The 23,125-nt window shown below is 41.0% G+C and overlaps 3 protein-coding genes across 3 annotated transcripts; 1 reads left to right on the top strand and 2 right to left on the bottom strand.

Annotated features, from left to right (window-relative positions):
• Positions 1-540: 540 nt before the first annotated feature.
• On the bottom strand, positions 541-2,913 carry lsm7 (LSM7 homolog, U6 small nuclear RNA and mRNA degradation associated). The gene is made up of 4 exons (XM_034531662.1): positions 2,855-2,913; positions 2,494-2,584; positions 2,069-2,140; positions 541-1,030 (listed from the first exon to the last, which is right to left on the bottom strand). Exons 1-4 carry the CDS (start codon positions 2,858-2,860, stop codon positions 888-890), a joined length of 312 nt encoding a protein of 103 aa, XP_034387553.1. The 5' UTR covers positions 2,861-2,913; the 3' UTR covers positions 541-887.
• A 285-nt stretch (positions 2,914-3,198) lies between these two features.
• On the top strand, positions 3,199-5,243 carry LOC117730141 (kelch-like protein 23). The gene is made up of 3 exons (XM_034531694.1): positions 3,199-4,171; positions 4,375-4,786; positions 4,940-5,243. Exons 1-3 carry the CDS (start codon positions 3,199-3,201, stop codon positions 5,241-5,243), a joined length of 1,689 nt encoding a protein of 562 aa, XP_034387585.1.
• Positions 5,244-6,854: 1,611 nt separating this feature from the next.
• Positions 6,855-17,841, bottom strand: LOC117729713 (ceramide synthase 2-like). The gene is made up of 10 exons (XM_034531035.1): positions 17,663-17,841; positions 14,291-14,408; positions 12,443-12,561; positions 12,174-12,231; positions 11,871-11,921; positions 10,504-10,596; positions 9,243-9,371; positions 8,248-8,354; positions 7,635-7,791; positions 6,855-7,539 (listed from the first exon to the last, which is right to left on the bottom strand). The coding sequence occupies exons 1-10, from the start codon at positions 17,836-17,838 to the stop codon at positions 7,345-7,347; spliced, it is 1,203 nt and encodes a 400-aa protein (XP_034386926.1). The 5' UTR covers positions 17,839-17,841; the 3' UTR covers positions 6,855-7,344.
• Between the last annotated feature and the right edge of the window lie 5,284 nt (positions 17,842-23,125).

Raw genomic sequence — 23,125 nt, 5'->3', positions numbered from 1 at the left:
TTTACATCTGCATTCTGCCATTAGGACTGCATGTTTAACGTCACATTGCAACTCATGAGTAATTCTTAAGCAAAGTCGGCATCTAATGCTGATTTACGAAAAAGGTTCATAAAGGGCTCAACATGTCTGCCAGAGCCCTCAAACACTCACAGGTTTGACAGTGGGACAGAACTAAACCCTCAGGGAGTTAGATGGAGTCTGTCAGTCCATAAAGAGGTAGATTGGGCCTTAGATTATTGCCCCACCTTGTTTAAAGCAGAAACGAGTGAGAGCATCGTTCCACAAATGCCCCGTTGTCAGTGTGTTGACAGGCTTCAGCGGCTTATCTTCACAAACACAACACACACACACTCTTAATTCCTTAACCACTTTCAAAGATAACAATTAAATACCTTGATTATTGCAAAAGACAAAATTAGGACAAAGGACAAATTAGGCGTCAATGACCCTGATCTGCAAAAAAACCCACAAGGGACAATAACTGTGCTAAATATTGTAAGATAGCTGCAAGAAAACAGCAGCTCAATGTTTACTACGTACAAGGGAGAACAAAATGTACGCTCAACATACATTTTCATTTTATTTTCTTATCAAAACAAAGACTAGTAAAAAGTTTGTTATTGTGGATAAAAAGAAAATGGTACGATTAACACTCTTTACAACTCAAATCTTTGCAAACTTGCACACCACAGACAGAAACAAAGCGTAAGTGCTTTCAAGTTCCCTTTTGCTGTACAACTTATGATTAACAGAAATTTGCTCCAATTGATGCAATATTACAGTTACGTTTTCAAATTTTAAGAAAAGACTCCACAAAATGTTCACGTGTGTGCATGTTTGTATTTGTGTTTGAATGTGACTGAACGAAGCGAGTGACAGACTGTCTATTAGCCATCCTGCTGCTGTACAAATGGGTTGGGTATGGCCTCCATGCCGTCCTGAGGACAGATTAGCACGACGGAGGTTCCCCTGCAGACCACCAGCCCCAGCTGCCTGGTGTCTTCTGTCAGCTTCAGCTGGTCATCTGGATCTGCATAGACATGGACGGATTAAGATCAGAGACACACAAGAAAACAAGTTTACATCTCACCTACGCGAAGATCGATTTAAATGAAACAATGTATATATATATATATATATTTTTTTTAAAAAGGTACCCTGTAGAGATTTGGACCATAAGTAACACTAAGGAGCAATTACTTCATAGATAGATAACGTGTGTGTCCTTGCTTATAGCGCCTCTCTCTTCAAGAGGAATTCTGGTAACAAGCCGGAGGAGTGATGAGACAAGGAGGCACAGGCCCAAACCCAATGTCCCCCCTGTGCCCTCAAACCCCGAGGGACTTACTGACTTCACCTGGTAAGTGACTTCCATTAAGTCTGAGAGGCTGTGAGGGCTTTAAATGGTGTAAACATGAACATGGACAGCACTATGATGCAACATATAACTTGACAATGACTACATACAAAAATATTGTGTACAATTGTGGGTATTTATTTTATACTTTTTATTCTCTGATTTTAACGTCTTCCACGCTCTTTCCTCACGAGACGTCATTTCAAATAAACCATTTACTCATTTGTCAAAACAGCTTCAATAACAAAATCGAAATGTTTGAGGAATAAATCTGTGAAAAAAAAAGATATATATATCTCTGCTTGCATTCCTCTAATTTAATGTATTTTTATGTTCAATCTTTAATCCTTAATGTTGTGTAAATGTAATTTATCGGGCTGAACACCCACGTGCAGTCTTCTTTGTTTTTTACATTTACGTGATTAGGCATCGCAGAGATGGCTAGTTTGAGTAAGGTTTTCATGGTCACAGGAAACAAAAAATAATCAGGAGATAGACTTTGGCTAAACTCCAGGATATGATGGACATACATGTTGGTGAAGTCTAGAACTGTGCACACATCTTTGTTTCCTCTCAGTTGTTGACATCTCTCCATCGTTTTATTAGTTTTGCAGTGTCATTTGGGCGAACAACAAGTACCAGTGTCCTCTTGACAGTTTTTTTTATACATTTCCTTCCGACCTGAGAGAGTTTGTAGCAAATTTAACTTACCACGCATGTACTCGATTGTGCCGTCCAACACCAGGTTCAGCAGAGGATCAAACCCCTTCAGGACCCCGCTGGCTGAGAAGGAACGACATGGTACATATTGTATTATCAAGGGAATGAATGCCCAACTATGTACACCTTCCACTGGTGTTACGGTTTAACAGGCGACCGTGTTAACTGGCGACGTTCAGCTGAACGCGTCCTTTGTTGTTGTAATTACGTCAGCTGTTGGAAAAGGACGAGAACAAGTAGCTGTTCTCGTGAATGGCGCACTGTTTTCATTCTATTTTCAACAGTTGTCGTAACTACGACAAAGGACGCATTCGGCTGAAAGTCACCAGTTAACACGGTCCGTTATTAAACCGTAACACCGGCTAAATTGTTTGGCATCAACGTGAGCTTATTCTCTCCAGAACTAATCCACCTACCCTCTCGTCCTCCTTGAAACTTCACACGAATGGGCTTGTCGATGTATTTCGACAAGTCGAAGATGCTCTCCTTTTTCTTCTTCTCTTTATCCTGCACAGAACAAACGGGACATTTATTAGAAAGTCAGGTGGAAGCTAGCCGCAAACAAACACGGACTCAGCTTGAGGTTAGCTTGGCACAGCTAGCCGAGATGGCGAACGGAAGAAAAACGTCCCGTTAGTTTCGAGAATCTGTCCGACGTCGTGTTCGGAATAAGCAATAACCGGCGAAGGAAACCCACCTTTTTACTTTTACACCCAGTGTGCGTGGGTGCAGAAGTAAAGAGATGCTTGAATGAAAGCTAAACGCATATGAACTCACCGCCATGTTCGCTGTGTGACACGGAAGTGAAACAGTGACCTCAGAAGTATTCCCCCAATCAAAACGTTGAGCGCCTGCAGCTGACGTCATTCGGTTTGTTGTAGTTTGCCGACTGTATATTTAATTTAATAATAGGAGGAAATTATCACAGTTTAATAATGAAAAAAAAACAGTGTTTAATTCTAACTCTTTATTTGTATCATTTGTTTCTCATACTGACCTCCTTTTGCTTGTTGCTCTTAGCCAGCAGTCAGTCAGGGGGAACATCTATTAATACCACTTGTGTGTTGTAAACTAGAACGAGGACGAGGCACTGTGAAGAAGACCGCTGGCGTGTCTGTGAAATGGCCTGCTTAGCCGACACTGAGCTGAAACCTCAGAGCTTTAAATTCACAGTTCTCTCTGAACAGATAAACAAACTCGAGGAGGACGAATCTGCTGTGACAGATTCAAACTCTGCACCTGATGCCATTCTACGAGTAGAAGGAGAGAGTTTTTACGTCAACCGTCAACAATTGGCCCTCCAGAGTCACTACTTCAGGGCTCTGTTTTTTGGCGGTGGCCTAGAGAGCAGCAAAAGGAAAGTTGAGATCAAAGGTGTGAGTCTGCAGCATTTCAGAGTTTTGATGGAATACAACAAGACATCCAACCTATCTCTTGACAGAGAAAACGTTCTGGGGATTCTTGAGACCGCAGACTTTTTACAACTGGAGCGAGCCAGGCTTCTGTGCTGCAAGTTCCTGGAGCGTGAGCTGCACCTCAGTAACTGTCTGGGAATGATGGCCTTCGCCTGGCAGCGGGGCTGCACTCAGCTGTACACTGCAGCACGTCAGGTCGTGCTCACACACTTTTCTGCTATTGTCGCTGAAGAAGACTTCCTATCTCTGTCTAAGGAAACTGTTGCAGACCTTCTTGCCTGTAATGACCTCGCCATCCATAACGATGATCTAGCCGTGGAGGCCACTCTGTGCTGGGTGTCTTTTGATTCAAAACGAGAGGAACATTTTATGGAGCTCATTCAGCTGGTGAGGCCTGAGTCGCTCTCTTTATCATTTATCACTGAGCTTTTGACCAAAATGAAAAGCTCTGACCCCAGAGCCAAGCTCATCTGCACGCTGAATGAACATTTCCCGGCATCATGGTCAATAGGCAGGTCAATGACGAGGACCAGGGCCAGAGAGACCTTCTTTGTCTTGGGTGGACCTCACGATCAGGAAAAGCAGTCACTGTACCAATTTCACCCACTCAGTGGTAGATGGCAGAGCTGCCCCCCTCTGCAGAGGAAGAACCTCACACAGTACTCGGTAGCTGCAGTAGGTAATGTTGGATGTGAATGATAGTGATGAAGATGAGGGTAGAAATGAATGTATACCTCTTGTGGACTGTGTATATGATGATGCATCTCAATCATCTGTCTTTGTTGTTACATTCAATTCCAATTAACACAACATACATACTATATTGGACATTAGAATGCTGACATTACATATTCTTTATTTTTTCCTTCTCTTATTATGTAGGAGACAATGTGGTCGTGACAGGCGGCTACTTCCGGGACGTGCTGTGGTTCACCGTGGACTGGGTCAGGATATACGAGTGTGGGAACCAGCGCTGGGTGGATGGGCCAGCCCTGCAGATCTCCAGGCACAGCCACTGCTCCATAGGACTGGACTCCTCACTGTATGTCCTTGGTGGTAGCATGGATGAAGGGCTTGTGGCCAATGTAGAAAGGCTAGTGATGGGGTCAGAGGAGGGTTGGGAGGAGGTCAGCCCCCTGGTTAGGGCTGTGGAGAGGGCAGCCACTGCTGCTCTGGGGTCGTGTATCTACGTGGCGTGTGGCCTGGATGAAAACGGGGAGGCGTATGGTGGAATTCAGAGGTACATGGTGAAGAACGATCAGTGGGATGTGGTCTCCTATTCTCCATTTCCACGGTGAGTGAATTTTCACACGTGCAGCTTTTCTTTTTGATGGTTTCGGACACAAACTGATATTTATAAATTTGTATATTATTGTTTTCAAAAAAAGCTTCTCCTTTAAACCTTGGTTGGCCTGGTAATTATGTGAAAATTAAACTTTGACCCCAGATATGACCTGGTTGCCTCAGAGCTCAACGGTGCCCTCTACCTGTTTGGAGGCCAAGCCATGCGCTTTGACGTGGAGACGGACGAGTGGACCCTGCTGGAGGAGGAATGTCTGGACAGGAAGTTCTTCTGTGGCTGCACAACAGTCAGCGGCCAGATATACCTGGTCAGCGAGAGGAAGAGTAACAAAGCATTCCCAAACATGGTGCTTATGGACCCTTACATAGACACTTGCATTGAGGTGGATGATGCCATACCCTGCCCTGTGCCCCTTAGAGGGTGTGTGACTCTGAGAATGGTCACATGATGTGACTGGAAAGAAGCCAAACTACTGTAATCTAACCTCATATATCTATAATCTAATAGCATACATTGTGGTTATGTATATTGGAAATGTCATTCAGAGAACTTCCCAAATATTTTTTTAATGTAAGAGGTCATGAATTGGGTGAAAATAGTATTGCATAGCCAGACCTGTCCCCACAACGCTATAGTGTTAAAAACGCTCTGGCTTGTTTGTAATAATTTAGCCCAATTACAATCGCCTTGGGCAGCAAAAACACTGGATACAGTGATGGTGCCATTGCAAAACAGATTGCTGCTGCAGCCAATGGCTGGCTTAATCACAGTCAATATCCGGTGAATAAGACTAGTGTAAAATTTAAAAGATCTTAAAAATAGATTGAATATACACATGCTCAAGACTATTACAGTATTGCACTTAAAAAAAGACAGCAGTGCTAATTTATTTAATAGAAGTCATTTATTAAAACGTTCCACGGTCTTCCACAACTAGCCAACCTATCAGCAATGCATCCATGTGCAATCATACGAGAACAGTCTAGTGTTACTTTCATGGAAATGGGACATTTTTACTGGTATTATATCTATTTTAAAATACTGGATATTTTAGTGGGGGTCATGAGCGCGTTATTCAGAGAATCAGCCCTTTTAGTGCTCTCGATTAAATCCCACTTTGTGTCCTGGGCTGCAGCCATTTAGAGGCAGACACAAGTTTATACTCTCCCCACTTATCCTAAAACTAAACTGTGGAAATGTAACATCTGTTTTTGGTAGTGAATGAACTTCTGTGTATACAGTGAGTGTACTGTAGTTTATGATGCTTTATGAAACACAATCTCTGTTGGTTATGGAACCTGCAGTCTGGAGACAGTTTAAAGACACTGAGCCGTGTCTTTCACTGTGTTTAAATACATCCATCCAAATGACCTCATTGGATTTTTGTGGCATTTTCTGCCAATAAATCCCCTAAATGGCCCTTTTTAAACGTATACATTTCATGTGAGCCATATAGCATTGGACCGTAATAAACAACTCCTCTAATAAATATGTGACATTTCACTAATGCCCATCTGTGTGTGCATACCTTGCATGGTATCACCAAGCTTTCAAGCGAAACATTGAAACCAGTCACAGGAAGTGTTTGTCACAGAATAGTATAAAAGCAGCAGCCAAGGCACAAGACCGAAGTCCAGTGGAGCAAACTTGAACAAAAACCTTGTTGAGAAATCATGCTGCCTGTCACAATGATATTCAAAGTAGAAAAAGAAAAACACACACACGGTTTAAATCCATATTTCTATGAGTGGAACTCTTTTTTTTGTAAACGCATCATTTTATCAGACACGGGGAGGGCCCTCTCTACGGGATATGTTCTTCTTTGACCACCAGGAGACGCCACACCTCTTTTAATAAGGGAGCTTAAACCTTACTGACAAAATAAAATCCTATCACAGTAATATATAACTTTATCACTGCTAAGGGACTTCTGCAGTAGTCTTCTGCCACAGATTACAACAACATAAACACTACCTGTTAAATAAAAAATAGATATATAAAGTGGTTAATCAACAGATTTACTACAATCAATAATCTTGATATTCTATGTACAATCAACCGTACCGTTTATGTGGATACAAAGCGGTGGTAGTGAATTATTATTCAATTATAGGTATACGTTGCTCTCTTTAAAACATATAAAACATAGATAAGAGCAGTTTGATTTTGTGTAAAAAAAATTAAAAGTACAGCATGAATACAAAATCTGCAAAAACTAAATGATTTGTTGAAAAGGAAATTTCACAGTCTCCTTGTTTTGCCAAATATATCGTTAGAGTATGAAGTGGTGTGGGTGACAGTAAAGATGGCATTTCCTCCTAACCTCACACTGGGTGAGCAGATTTACAATAATTTGTGCTTCTTTGCCCTCTTTTTTATTTTAAGATAAGCAGGATGCAGGAAATTGTCAATATGGACCGTGCTGGATGTACACAAGTCATGTGTATATGTGTATGTGTCGGAAATGAGTTATTCTTCAACAGGCAGACGGGCAAATCCATTTTCTTTTCCCCAGTGAGGATCAGTCAACGTGGAAGGAGGCTGCTCCACTATCTCGCTTTGGGCAGTCTGCTGTTAATATTCCTCTGGTTGGTCAGGTTGTTCAGGACACAGTTGTTAGCCAGCGATGCCAGTTTGGAGTTGATTGTGCCCTTTCTTTGCTCCCAGCTGCATTCGTCTCCGTCTTCCTCAGGCTCTTCATCGTCGACCTCGCTCTCCTCATCGCTACGTTCATCGCGCTCCACCTATGACGAAAGAAAAAAAACCCACATAAATGATACAATTCCTGGTGCCGAAAGTGACTCATTCCCTCTCGCCCTTTCATTTGCAATCTTCTCACCTTGCCCAGGAACACAAACTTGTAGAGCATACGCAGGATGAGATAAGCCCAGAAGATGTGCAGTGCTTGCAACACTAACAGAAGGGCGTTGAAGAAATAATAACCAAAGAAGGGCTGGAAGAATTCTAGAGACACCACCAATGTTGTGTGGACCACTCTGGAAATCAAAACAGTAAGACACAGTTTTAGTGTTGAAAGGGTAAGAGCATTCTGACCACTCAAGTACTGTTTCTCAACTCTTTGCTTAGAAATGGGAACCTTCTGCTCTCATAAGAAACCAGTAATGTCAGGTTGATGGGGGGAGAGAGAATCGGGCAAAAAGAAAATACATGACAACATGGACAGATCCTCGACAGCAGAAGTACACAGACCTACAACAACGTGGCAGTGCATGATGTCAAATAAATATATGTGTGAAAGTTGAACTATTGCAAAACATATGACCACTGCAACAAAAACTTGGTGTCTCCCAAGTTTGAGGCTACGTGCGATGCCGTGTGTTTGTTGCTGGGGAATTTCAACATCTGGGAGAAACAGAAAAAAAAAAACTAGCAAAAATCAGAAAAAATAAAAAATGAAGTTGTTGTTCCACCAGGACTGTGATGATGTGTACCTGCCAGGAAACACCACCAGCCTCGTCACCAGGAACACCAGAGAGAAGATGACAAACAGCGAGTCGCAGGTCCTCGTCCAGCCAGCATAGTGAAACATCTTGGCAGACTTTAAGAAGAAAAGGAGCCTGTTAGTTATCCAAACCAAACTCTCTTATATTTATGATTAATCTCCCAGACTTTCCTGTTATTGTTTCTAGAGCGACTCACAGTAAGCAGCCAAAAAGAGCTGTTTTTTAAAAAGCCTTTTAGCTGCAGGATAGTCTCCCGAACTGCTTACCTACCTGACCTTATTTCAGCAATTTTGGTTTGTTGTGACAGATAAAAATATCACTACCGTTTACTCAAAGAAACTAATTATTACAAAAGAAGAATATTCTAAATGAAAAAGTAATTTTCTACATTTAAATATACATACTATCACATGAGTCGCCGGATAGAGATGAATGAATTCAGACAATGAAGTTCACAGTATAATTTCATTTCTAATAGACAAAACTAGTTCCCTTACTGAAACACATGCTGTACAGGAGTTGCTGGCTGAATATGAAACCTACATCATCCCTTTCATGCCTTTTATCAGAGGCCAGACTACACCCGCCTGAGGTCACATGACTAGCTCCACATATTTCCTCAGCTCCGAGGGGAAAGTGATGCTATCAGGGAACGTTTACACTCAAGAAAATCCACTCAGGATATCTCGCTGAGGGACTTGCAGGTCACAATCAAGCAAAAGGGTATTTGTATTTTGGCTATATGACACAATGCTCTTCTCTTTGCAGCTCATTTCATAGCGGACGTGGGTTTATTATGCGTTAGGTGTCAGGAAAGCAAAACCTCCGCAATAATTACACAATGGATGTATTTAAGTCGAGTTCCGTGTGACCTTTGTGCAATGTTTTCAGCCTTTCAACACATTTCAATGATGCATTTTCTCCTTCCCTTTGTTCCAACTTAAAATGCACAATCCATTCACAGAGACTGTGTGGCGGTTTACCTCGAGAAAGAAGTCAGAGGAGTCGTGCACCAGCATCACCAGAGTGCCAACCCTCACATAGTTGGCACAGTAGGAGAAACCGATGAGGAATATGGTGGCGATGTGATGAATGACCTGCTCCTTGAAGTCCTGGAAAGGCACACACAGACCACACAGTATGAAGGAGATGTATAGTGCCATTACAAGGCCTTTGGTCTGCGGTCTTGAGTCGGTCACGAGTCGTGTCCAAGTATTGGAAAGGCAGATGTCTGGAGTGATTTGTTGTTGTGTTTGAAGCTCATTTATCTTTGATCAGCAGCCTGAATCACACAAAACCACTTTTTCTCACTGAAATACGGACTTCTTAAGAAAACTGCAGCAGTAGCAGCAGCAGTAAGCATCTCAGATGGTTTCCTTAAGACACAGAAACATGACAAATAGACAAATTACATTAATTATTCACTGTCAATTCTACCATTTTAGCAATATAGCAGTCTAACTGGGTATTTTAAAACAGCTCTGCTTGTGTACAAATCTCTTCATGGTCTAGCACCAAAGTACATGTGTGACATGTTAGAGCCATATGAACCATCTCGGGCTCTGAGAAGCTCAGGGAGTGGTCTCCTGCTGGTCCAGAGTCAGGACTAAACACAGTGAGGCTGCGTTTCAGTTTTATGCTAAAATCTGGAACAGTCTTCCAGAAGATGTGAGACAGGCCTCAACTCTGACAATGTTTAAATCCAGGCTGAAAACGGTTCTATTTGACAACTGAAAGTATTTTATATGCACTCTTCGCTTTTAATATAATTAATATATTATTATTTTTATGTTTTTATGGAATGATTTTATTTGCCTTTTTGTAGCTGTAAAGCACTTTGAATTGCCTTGTGTATGAGTTGTGCTCTATAAATAAACTTGCCTTGCCTTGCCTATTTTGGAGCATATTTTAAAAGTGTGTGTTCCTTCACATAGGTCGTGGGTAAATACATTTTACAGTGTGTGCCATTAAGAATTAAAATCCTGCAACACTCTAAAATGCACAAAGTACACAAAGTTATGATGTTATTGGAGATAATCCATAATCCGTATAAAGTATAATCGTGCAAGAGAAAAACAACATTCCGATTACACTGCAAAAAAAGTGATGTTTAGCTTTTTGGTGTTGACCATTTGACTAAAAGTTAAAAACTCAAGCACAAAATGAGAGGAAATGCAGATGTGAAAACCAGCGCTAGGGTGTTGCTCTGATGTTTTAAGTTTAAGTCCTTGAGCTCACACTCACTTTTCGCTTGACGTCCACAGAGACGCACAGAAGCAGCGACAAGTAGAAGCCCATTTCCAAGATGTAGTACCAGTAATGAGCCTCAGCCACGGGCTAAAGAATGAGAGGAAGAGAGAAACAATACGTCCACATTTACATTCACACGTAGATGCAACAGAAGCATTTACAGCCAATCAGAACACATTTTGTGAATCTCTGGACAGTTTCTGCGAAAATATATATTGTTTAACAGAATGAACTGATATTTCAGAGTGACTTTGGCACCACCAGGATGTGTGTGTTGGGAAAGATCTGAATGTTTTGGGGGAATGTATAAGCGGTGACGTCAAGCTTGTGTTTCCAAAGCTCTTAATATATTATAACTTCCTCACAGTCAAAACACTTCTTCTCACAACACAATGCTAGGAAGTTGACTGAGGAGGCCCTTAGCCCTTAAATACGCATCCTTTCTTTCTGTCCCGACCTCACAAAAAGGAAAAAGGTCAGCGGCTGTTTTGCCTGCAGAAGCTGTTATCAGTCAAACTGCATTCAGAGAGACGGGGATTTGCATTTTTGTTTCTCGTGTTTTCTGTTCGCGGTCATGACCCGACTGGGAAAGGCGGGCTTCAGCGGAGGAATGCCGACCTGCAGGCATACACTGATACAATGCATACACTTTCATTTATATTTTATTTTTACATTTTCATTTCCTTTATTATTTTAATTCCTAAATGTAATATGCCCTGCTATTTTATTGTTTGTAAACATGTTTGCTTCACGTAATTTCCCCCTGGGGATGAATAAAGTCAAATCTCATCAAATCTAATACCGAACTGTCATCAACACAGCAGAGATATGAGCGAACTAAGGGTAAAAACATAAAGTGGGTGGAGCTGACTGACAAAACTGTATTGTGAACAAAGTCTTCTGTGGCTCAATCCTTTTACACAGAGTAAATATTGTATTTTGTTGGGTCCCTCCCAGCTGTTGTTTCCTCTTATCACTTTTCTTTGAAAGGTGTTGTGTACGTCCAAGTTGTATTTGGTTTATTTCTATAGACATCCAGTAATAAATCTTTCATTTAATTTTCTAATTGATTATTTAGCCTATAAATAGTAAAATAAAGTCCAAAGTGACATTTTCAAATTGTGTGTTTCGTCCAAGCAACCAAAGATATTCAATTCTCAATCACATACAATGAAGAAAAGGAGCGCAACGTCATAAGCTAGAACATGCAAATGCTTGGCATGTTTGCAATTAACAATCAATTAACACTTTATCAACCCTATTCTGTTGTATCTAAATCTAAAGACAACAACTTATTAAGCCTTTCAAATTGTTTTCAAACATCAAAACTTGAATTTGAAATCAAGCTATTTCTTGCTCACCTGTTTGGGATAACCCCGCCAACACTCCCTATGATCCCAGAACCACGGAGTCTGTAAGATTAAACAACAAGATTAAAGAATCATCAGCAATCTTCAAGCCATGGAAGTAAATACAGTTGTACAGTGAGTATGACTCCATATGGTGTTGTAAGATTTCTATACATTACTGCTTACTTACTTATTACTGCTTATATCCAATAATAAAACCAATAGAGTTCATCTCCCACACACTGTATAAAATACCTGTAATGTGTAATGCAGGCTGATCTTTTTAAAAGAAATAAAAGCGACTAACAGACTCACATTAATTAAAGAGCCGAGCCCCGCAGTGAAGGATGCGATGTAGAAGGCAAAACGCCAGCTGCACGGATACAAATAAACAGCATCAGATTTTAGAGGCTGCGGAATAAATTGAATTGCTGAATTTGCTGAATCAAGAAGAAATTCAAGAAAAGTGGCATGTTGAGAACCAGGAATGTAGATGAATAATGTATACACTTTCCTTAAAGGTAGATGTCATACCTCAGTAACAATATGCAAAACGATATGTGTTTTGGAAAATAAAAACTCACGAGGCCTCGCAGAACTTTCTGCTGTTGCTGGGTCGGTCCTGATTCCTTCTGTGTCTGAACCAGGTCTGGATATTTCTCTGAGAGATTCCACACTGCTTTCCCAAGCTCACCACCTCAATCTGAGGACACAAAAACACAAATACATATTTAAACATGCAGTATTGATGCAATATTTCATACATGTGACGTTACAGAGCCAGAGCTCATTCCTGATCTCCCTGACAGTACTTTTCCCATTTCATGACAGGAAAATTGCCAATTACAACAGCTTTGAGCTGTCAAAATGGAGATCTGATAAGTATATATGAATCAAATGATTTTATTAAAGAAGACTGTCTCTTTGTGCATCCTGATATACCGGGTTCTGTTGCTGTTGAAAATGTCCTTTGCTAGAAGAAACTTTAATGACTTCTAGTTTGGGCCAAAACAACGACACACACTTTTCCATTTATTTCCATTTCCACATATAATGTACACTCTACTTGTGTTGTATTAAAGGATGAACACGAACAATACTGAGAGCGCAACCCTTTTCCCTGACGACTGAGTTGTGCAAATATCCACATTTTACTGGACACATAAATATCAGGCTACTTTATGTTCGTGGCCAGGTATTTACATGGCAGAACAACAACGCAAAGGACAGGTGCTACGGCCTGACCACGCCATATGTAAATAGATGATGTGCAAATAAGTCAAGGTACACACGTGCTCATGCACAGACCCACAATGGCGAGCTTCGCTTGGTATATCAAGTCAAGTCTTGTCCTGACAGGTGCAGAGCAGTGAAACCACAAGGAGGGCTTCATTCTCTCCAAATCCATCGTCAGTGGAGCAGTTTCAGACTTTATAATTGATTAGTTTTAGCACTTTTGGATTTGGGAGAGAGTTGTTCATGTTTAGTAATATTTTTTCTTGAGACCGTGGCAATAACATAATATGAATTTTTAAAATGTGCGTTGATCCTTTTTAAAGGAAGTAAGCATTTTTCACAATGCAGAGGGGAAAAAAAACAAACATTTTTAGTTTCCTTTATCATGACAGTAAATAAAACAGTAAATAATCTACGGTAACTGAAATATATATACAATAATATATACACACAGGAAGAATAAATATGAAATAAATATTTATAGTCAGTGTTCCTAAAAAAATTATAAACACACACAAAATATATAAATGCACTATTTGTTCAATAAAACTACTTACAATCACTTTTACAATCGTATAATGGGGCCCCGTATGATATGTTTCACAAGCATAAACAATCTCCTCACCCGGAATGCTTATTTCAATATCTTAAAAAAACACTTCATGTTTATATATATGAAATGTGTTTTTTAGGATAAATTTGACCAGGTCCTATAAAATGAAAAACAGCTTTTTGGCTAAACCTAGCACATTTACCGCAATTTTTATTAATGTGCAATGTCACAATGATCCAAATAAACAATCAATGTGATCACTAAAAATATATACTTCTTTACTACCTTATCTTTGATTAATGTTCAGTTCTCGTGTCTTTTTGGGGGGACTATTACTGTAGTGGTAATGTTTCTATTTTAATGTATGTTTTTTGTATTGTATTTTCTTCAAATCTAATGGAGTGTAGCTCAAGAATATAGATGAACTGGTTTTTAACTGATGAGTCAGTAAATGTCTCAAATTAGGTTAGGGCGTTAAGAAGCATGAGGGTGAAACTCTGAGCAAACAAAGTCCACTAAGCATTGGCTGCTGCTCGTGAAGTAATAATTGAAGAGATTGTAGTGACCAAATCCAACTAAAATAGGAGTTGATACTTATTGGATGGAAAGTTTCTGTCGTAACAAAGGGAACGATAATACGAACTTGCGATGGTTGTCGACTTTTCTGTTTGTAGAAGGTCTCCAGCTTTGGGACAGAAGCAGCTCGAATCCGAATCCGGTCCTTCACACCTAAATGTTTGCTGAATGGGACGGCGATGAGCCTGAGAGGACAGAGAAAACCTGTTTCTTTCCATAACTTGAAGGTAAAATAGACTGGATTCTAATTTTTGAGAGATTAATGTAAGATTACATCAACAGCTGTTCAATATGATCCTCACAATGCGGTACAGAATAATGGCAACAAGATTTATGGTGCTAATGACAGCCTGTAGGGCCGCTCTCTTTGTTAGCTGATAAGGCATCAAAAGACATTTGATCTGTGTGTGTGTGTGTGTGTGTGTGTGTGTATTACAAAAAGATGAAACGAGACAGTACTACAGAGAGGGGACAATGTATATTAGCCTCTCCGGTGCTGATACACTCACAGTGTCCTCTCAGTGTTTGTGTACCTGTACATCTATCTTGGAGTCAGGGGCGTTTCTAGACCCCCTGGGGGCCCTAGGCAAGAAGGACCATGGGGCCCCCTAGAATCATGATGAATGAAGTCCAGGACTACGGATCAGTAAAGAAATCTTTTAATTAAACAATTAACATATAAAATAAAAAACGAGTTTAGAAGAAAATGGCTGAATTCACTTTACACGGAATCTGCGGAGTGTCTGCTTTCTTATGCGACGATGTTTCATTGTGTAGCATAATGCTACGTAGCGTTAGCCACCAAAACGCGCCAATCGGTTGACGAAATTCTGTGATATGAATTTTGATATTTGGTAATTCATTTAGTTAGTGTTTGGAGTATGGCTTATATATTCTTGTAGCCCAGGTTCTGCTGTTTCATTTGATGTGCAGCATGGCTATATTTGTTTGTGATCAGTGTTCGTATGAAGCTTATCTGTTACAAATGTTTTGATTTGCACTCAATTGGGGGGTCCCTTGGGCTCAAGAGACTCATGTGCAGTAAACTTATTTGGTGCCTGGTGGATGATGTTTGGGATAAAGTGGCAGGCTGGCTGGCAGCACTACTTGTTCATAATGTAACACACATAGCTTCCACATTCCCACTTACCACTGTCACGTTTTTTCTTTTCATCCTCTTCTTGTTTTTTTTTTCATTTCGTGTGCCCAGAGTGATATGTTCGCTTCATTTTTTCATTTTGTTTGTTTGTGTTTGACCCCCATTAAGCAGATTCCCGACGTGTCATTGCAGTGTCTACGGGGGTTTCAAGTTGTGTCGCTGATATGGAGCGATATCAGCCGTCTGTCGGGGCCCCCTACTAGCAACTAACTAGCCAGTGACAACTCGGAAAGGGCCGCGGGGCGCCCTTCAGCTCGGGGCCCCCTTCAGCTCGGGGCCCCCTTCAGCTCGGGGCCCTAGGCAATTGCCTGGGTTGCCTGTTCCGTTGCGGCGCCTCTGCTTGGAGTTTTATACCTTCTGAGAGAGGACATCTTTTAACATTGAGGACAATTTGGCCCGGCGTCACATTTTCAAAGGCCTGTTTGAGGCTTTATACTTGGTTTTAAGGTGCAGGTTATAATTACGGCTAGGTTAGTGTTAGGGTAATTGTTAGGGTTAGGCATTTAGTTGTGATGGTTAATGTTAGGGTAAGGTTAGGGGATGCGTTATGTCAATGAGTGTCCTCACAAAGATAGAGGCACAGGATGTGTGTGTGCATGTGCATAATCACATGTAACTCTATCTCAGAGATAATGAGTAGATCAGGACAGCTTCACACAGACACAAACACTGTCTCTGGTTACTGGAACCTCCGAGACACAAACACACACAAACCCGACTTCAACACAGCTGCGACCCGGGATGCTCAAATGAGGACACACCTTACACCTTCAAACTGGCTGATAGCCCCTAAAACGTAAGCAACACCTTCATAGTTCATTGTGCACACAACAACTAACACACCACCACAGGCTATACACACATGCCCGCATGCTGGTATTTAGCATATGCTACTATTCACTGAACCCTCCTGTGCTACCAATACATCTAATGTTACTACTCTGCTAATAAATACCTGATGAAGGTACAAATGAGGCTTTAAGCCAAACAATGGTACTAATCGTACACAGCCCATGCCAATCAAGCTCACGTTGTTCATCATTCAGGAAAGGTAATCGAGTAGCCGATCAGAGAAAGCATCAAACACAGGCCTCCTGTTCACCCATCACATGCCTCCGTTATCTCAATTCTTCTCCTGTTACCAGCAACACTAGTTAAGTGTACAGTTGCCCAGCAACCCTGTTAACTTGTCAACTGGCAGTCACTTCTCATAATACAGTAATACAATAAACTGACCTTTATAATGATTTATTTAATGATATATATATATTTTTTAACACATCTGTGCATGATAGTTGCTTTTGATGAAGCGAGTACATTAATATCAGTAAGAGACTTGTAATGTTGGTGAGTCAATAAATTGTATTTATGTCCCAATCCTATAAAACCACATAATTAGTGTCTTAACCTTCTGGAATGAACCTTTAAGTGCTACCATTCGAGTCCCTCAATATGAGTATCACCAAAGTATTGGAATGGAAGTATTTAAAACTGTAATGTAAAATAGAGTTGCAGCTAACTTTCCTAACATTCTTAGTTGATTAACGCTCATCCGAATTTGTCAACTAATCGACAGAACTAAAAATCATAGTTTCTCCATAAAGAATCACACACAAGCACCAAATATTGTGTTTACCAACGATGTGCTTGCAGGTTTTTGGGAAATAGTAATAGTAATTCAGCATGAAAAAACACTGAAGGAAGACATCTTTTACCAAAAAAAGGACAGATTGGTGGCCATGATCGACTAAGAGGGGGCAGCCCTACGTTTTTAAAGGCCGAGCCCAGTCCCTCTGGGAGGAGAGAGGGCATTCACACAGTCAGCAGCTAAAACTGTCCACTCATGGTGCTGCTTTTTACTGCACGTCTGGTCTGTTCCCTCCGTCTACTGGGAGCACAAGTGAAGGGTAAAGAAGCACATTATGCTGCGCCTCACAGGCAGCTTAGCAGGCAGAAAACCAGCCAGTCAGCAAGCCACCATGACCACTGCCAGGAGGAAATGAGACACAAACAATGTGTTTGAACATTTGCCTTCACCTGACAGACTGAACAAATATATATATATATATATATATATATATATATATATATATATATATATATATATATATATATATATATATATATATAATTTAAGATCACCACAAATATCCACCATAAATATTGAAAACTTCAAGTCCACACAAAAGTCCAAGTTACAGTAATGACAACAACAAAAAGGCAGATCTTGCAAGCGTGAATTCACGGTCCCGTTGTGACGAGGGCAGGTGTGTGTCTCACCTCTCAAAGACGTATCTGAGGGCTATAAAGGTGAAGGCCAGTGGAAAGGTGTAGATGAGATCCCTGGGGAGAGGAAAGCGGCCTTCATCCTCCTTCATCTCAATGTCCTGCCAGCTGATGCCAGGAGGAAGCCAGGACTCCTCCTGCCACAGCCACTCGTTTAACAGGGCCTCCATCCTGAGGAGGGGAGGAGCACAGTGTTTATCACAGTATTTGTCGAGCTTCCGAGCAGACCTCAAGACCCTCAAGATTAGTCCTGTTCACATTTAGCTAAATGAATACTTAATCTGCAGTTTGTTTTCTCTGTGTTCTTAATTGATTATTGCTGGTCTAACATTTTTTCCCCAGAAAATATACAGGAAAATACTGTTTAAATTTCACAGAGCTTTTCCTCATTGTATTCAAACCAACAGTCCAAACCCCAACGATATTCCGTTACATGCATAACATTTGAGAAGCTGAAAGAGAGAAAATGTGGCATGTTTGCCCGAAAAACAATAATGATTCTCGAAATAGTCGCAGCTTAACTTTCTGTCAGTTGACTGATCGATTAAGCGATCGATTTAGCTCCACACCACACATGTTCATTGGTTTGTTCAGGAAATCCCAACAGCACAGAGCAGTGACATCACAGCATCATTTACCTACATAACTAAACACCAGTCCACCATTTGTGGACCCATGAGTCTCCCAACTAGCTGAACAACGCAGCCTTGATGCATGCATGCCTTCTATACTCTCAAAACGCACTCACACGCACACATAAACACAATAGACACACTCACACAATTATGCAATGAGGATATCTCGTGTTCACATCTGATCGATTTGAGTTGACATTGATGTCGGCCGTTCAGCATGATAGCGTCTGTTAGAGCCTCGATGCTGCTGCTGCCAACACAAACCAGAGCACCCTGCGCACAACAGCGCTGCGCAACCAGACACACAACAGACGAGCTTCTTATCTACAGACACATCAATCAGGTTATACACTGAACACACGCCGTATACCATAATAATCCCATAAGAAGTCTCGCAGCCCACCTCTCACATTCCGCTACAACCAACAGAGCCTCGTGCTTTTAACACCATCAACAAACAACCAATCTCATTAATCACATTAATCGATTTCATATTCCATAAACTCCAGAAAACCAGAACAGATTATAAATTGCGGTTACCTGTCCGCTCTCCAGCGATGGAGATGGGAAGCGCACAGCAGCAAACGGTAGAGGAGGAGGAGCTTGTTTGACGCAACCTGCTCCTGCTGAGGGAGGAGAGACACACGCGCTGTCACCGACGCCACTTCATTGGGGTGTGTGTCCCCACGCATGAGATCCGCGTATGGTGGTCATCTGTGAGGCAAAACATATACGAGTCATTGTGTGTGAGCGCATGTCGACATTCTGTCAATGGATTTGTGATGATCCTAAAAATGTGACATCCTCTTGTCATTTACTTTGTGTTATATTCAGCAATCTTCTGCACACCATATTTTGATTATTTCAACGCAGTTGCCATATCCCCAAACACGAATGAATATTTAATTTTGGAATTCATAAAAAGGAAGGATCTTTTGGTGAAAATATGTTTTGCTGCGTTCAGTGAATCACTGTTGTACAAAACCTGCTGTTAGCATGCTTTTCTTTTTAAAATCAGTTAGTTTTGTGCATATTTGGCAGTTGGTGAGCCTTGCCAAAAAACTAAAAACACAACATATTGTCATTCTTCAAAGTATCTCTTTATTGGAGAGCAAACAAAAGAAGCAGCAACACACTAAACAACAGAGAGGAGTAAAGGAGATCACATTATTGAACCAGGGTTTGGCAGAACATGCACACAACAAATAACAACATAATGGGCATGTATATAGGGGAAATAGTATACATGTTATATTATTTTAGCTGTATAAAACTCTCAGGGAATATTACCTGAGTACTGTTAGTATTTAGCAAAACTCACGTTAGCCATGGCCATAGTGTATGCATTGTAATGTATTGGCATACAGTGTGGTAATGTTCTTTTTTTAAATATTATCATCAGAGAGGAACCAACAATATTGTACTGTATGGACTGGGGAGATTTGCACGATATTTCATCTCTCTGATATCATTCATCAACCAAAGTTCACAGTTAGAAAGCTGATTTAGGGACGTGCTCGCGTGACGCTGTTTTTCATACACATCATACTCAAAAAGTGCTTCCAGAGAGGAACATATGTTCATGTATATTCACACTCTCTTTTCTACTTTATCTTTATATAACAAACTTAATCTATGAATCCTGTTATGGCGTGGAGGCAGGTATGCGATATATAAGGATGTAATTCATGTAATGGACATTGATATCCACATTTGTCATGTATTACTTTGAAAATGCTCTAAATCTTGATTCTTCTCACACGGAGATTATTATCTGTCTGGCTGGTGTCCCATATTCACTAGAGCAGTGGTTCTCAGATGGGCATACGTGTACCCCTGAGGGTACTGAAGGCACTACAGGGGCTACATGAGATTTAAAAATAGATTTCTGAAAGGAGCATCCACTTAAAAAAAATCCTTTATGAATAACTATTTAATAAATATTCAAAAAAATACAAGTGTAAGTTCATAAATTGAATTGTATATATTCTATATTAAATCACACTGATGGCACAGCGCTGTTTATTACATATTTTTTCAACCAAAAATGCTTTGCATTGGTCAGGGGGTACATCACTGAAAAAAGGTTGAGAACCACTGCCATAGAGGGTGTATATGAAGGTGTAGATGTGGTTGTGAAGAAATGACTGCCCTATGCCACACAGTCACAGGGACAGATACAGGACAACATTCCTGCCAACTGCAATTAGACTTTATAATAAATCACCTCTGGCCAGATCCTCCTCAAATTGATATTGAACAACATCAATAAACCTTGCACCGCTTTCACTTTATATACTTTATATACACTTAGATACACTGTATACACTTTGCATATTTTTATTTTAATTTCCTTTATTATTTAAATTCTTACATTTAATATGTCCTGCCCTGCTCTGCTCCGCCTCTGCCAATGGGAGTTACATTGAGTTATTGTATTTAATTGTCTAAGAAGGCCTGCGTTTCTCTAAACCAACATGAGGCTTTTTTCTTTCTTTTTTTTGCCCTGTCATTTGGTTTTGCAGGAATTGTTCAACTTGCATGGGTGTTGAGTAACTGTCCCTGCCACAGGATCAATTACATACTATAATGTTGATTTGCCGCATTTAATTACCATTGTTGCACCACAGAAACAGATAACCATTCAGGTTGACAGGCGTAATTGTGTTGCCATGACGATATCATGTTGGCCAGCTGTAATATTTTTCACATTCCAGAGCTAATGCTTTTTTATGTCCTCATACCTGAAGCATTGCCCTTTTCCTATATTCTCACACAAGCTCAGCTGTACTAACATGAACCAGATGCTCACACGTGGACCCTCACATGCACCCTCATGCACAGATATGTAAATGGAGTTACCTTTTCACTTTCTTGTCAGACCCTACGGTTTAAAGAATTAATTTAAAGTAAGCCTAAGTAAGACTATTAGCAGGTTACCTTATTTAGTGGATCAGGCTGGTTGACAGTAAACACACAAATGTCAACATACACACAGGCTAATACATATTCTGCAACATTTCAAAAGACCAGAAGGGCAAAAGAGTGAACTCACTGTTGGTTTTGAAATGACATCTTATGGTGTGTAGACTGTTTTTCTCCTGGATGCTGGTGTCCGTGTCCGTTTGTGTATGTGGATAATCATTTTTATAATGAGCGGAACATTGGTGCCAAAACAAGTGTGAAAACCACTGAGTTCATTTCCTGTTTCCTGTACTCAGCGTAGCAGGTGAGGTGGCAAATATTAATAAATGCAAACATACAGAGCAACAATTTGAATTTCAAATCATGTGTAAAAGCAGTCTAGTCTGTATACATATTCAATCTACATGTTCAGAAACATTGTTTGACTGCTGCATTTCCTTGTGTCCCATTGACATTCACAGCTTTATTTTGTTAACCTTTTATCATTCGTCTCCTCTTCTGCTGACTGAATGCAGTTTCTTATTTGCATATTGAATGACAAAAGTTTAGCAGGTCATAAACCAAAGTATTGGACTTGATGATGGCGCCTGGAAACTTAACAGAAACTTAAGTTCTTATATCATTAATCCTGATTGGGAAATTAATGTGTGTGCCAACATTGTCTGGCAATCCATCAAATAGTTGTTGAGGTTCCACTTAACACACAGATGTGGAGCTAATGATGTTACTAAATAAAAAAAAAAGGCAGGTGGTCACTGTCAATAGGATTTGTCCTCTGGGAGCCAGGGACGGCATGGTGATCCATCCAATAGTTGTTGAGAAATTTCAGTTTGCAAAGTTTTGGACCGACTCATAGACAGACTGACATTGCCATCCATAGAGCGGCGATGTTTCCATGGCTAAAAAAACACAACCCCGATGTTCATCTATATCCGACCACCTTTCCCCAGGCTCTGCGAGGTTCTGCAGGCTTTGAGGATTTCGGACCTTGAGGGAATAGGGACCGAGGAGGCCCCTGTAAGACCCCTGGTTCTTAGCTTTGTACCCCTCTGTCTGGGCCAAGAATAACACAGCCGGGGAGGTTTGGGAATGTGCACAGGAAACCAGCAGCAGCTCGGAGCCCGCTGAGCTGAGCTGCTGAGGACCTGAACCTGGAGCATAGTCCCGTTTCACCTCGGGACAGGGGAGTTCCTGCAGGTAACACACACACACACACACACACACACCCACACACACACACACACACACACACACACACACACACACACACATGCACATTTAACCATAGCTGTTTAGACACACACAAGCATGCACAGGCACATGTTCCTCCATTTTATTTCTCTTTCGTTAGCGCACACGCATAGACACAGAAAGAGAAGAAACAGTCTCAAGTTCCCCTGATCTTTGTGTCCCGTTTCCACCTGGTCTCTCTGAGCTTTGACAATCCCTGGCACCCTCTTTTCCTGTTCTCTGCCAGGTGTTTTGTCGGCACCCTGTGGCTGCCAACACAACAGGGCCTCTGTTCTCTGCTCCCGGTGGAAGAATGCATGCTTTCTTTCTGTGTTTCCCCTCGTACCTCCTCTATTAATGCCTCTCCTTAGCATTCTCGAGCTCTCCGCTGTTGTTTCTCATTCTTTTGTCTGTTGATTTTGGCGTCAGTTCTCCCTCGGACCCCCAGAGAGAAGCTCTAAGCTCTAAAGACAACAGTGCGAGGCCACCACTTTAACACAAACTCTATCTGAGACCAGGCTAACACAACAACTGGAGGCATACAGTACAAATGGCGGTCCAGGGGTAATTGGAAGTCTCCCTAATGGACAACTTGTGACCTCATTCCTTCACTGGATTTAAAAAGCCATACCACTTTATTCCAGCAGAGCGTGCCAGACATTATAGT

Source organism: Cyclopterus lumpus, chromosome 4, assembly GCF_009769545.1.
Source record: "Cyclopterus lumpus isolate fCycLum1 chromosome 4, fCycLum1.pri, whole genome shotgun sequence".
NCBI lineage: Eukaryota > Metazoa > Chordata > Actinopteri > Perciformes > Cyclopteridae > Cyclopterus > Cyclopterus lumpus.
The sequence above is the reverse complement of the archived record's forward strand: the minus strand, read 5'-3'. Positions and strand labels throughout refer to the sequence as shown.

Coding starts and splice junctions, on each gene's coding strand:
- lsm7 (XM_034531662.1), bottom strand. Junction 2,141..2,493: donor GTTTCAAGGAGGACGAGAGG/GTAGGTGGATTA, acceptor GTTCCTTCTCAG/CCAGCGGGGTCCTGAAGGGG. Junction 1,031..2,068: donor CACAATCGAGTACATGCGTG/GTAAGTTAAATT, acceptor ATGTCTATGCAG/ATCCAGATGACCAGCTGAAG.
- LOC117730141 (XM_034531694.1), top strand. CDS start 3,199: ATGGCCTGCTTAGCCGACACTGAGCTGAAACCTCAGAGCTTTAAATTC. Junction 4,172..4,374: donor GTACTCGGTAGCTGCAGTAG/GTAATGTTGGAT, acceptor CTTATTATGTAG/GAGACAATGTGGTCGTGACA. Junction 4,787..4,939: donor TCCTATTCTCCATTTCCACG/GTGAGTGAATTT, acceptor CTTTGACCCCAG/ATATGACCTGGTTGCCTCAG.
- LOC117729713 (XM_034531035.1), bottom strand. CDS start 17,838: ATGGAGGCCCTGTTAAACGAGTGGCTGTGGCAGGAGGAGTCCTGGCTT. Junction 8,355..9,242: donor CCTCTGACTTCTTTCTCGAG/GTAAACCGCCAC, acceptor TTCTTCTTAAAG/TCTGCCAAGATGTTTCACTA. Junction 7,540..7,634: donor AGTTTGTGTTCCTGGGCAAG/GTGAGAAGATTG, acceptor CTTTCGTCATAG/GTGGAGCGCGATGAACGTAG.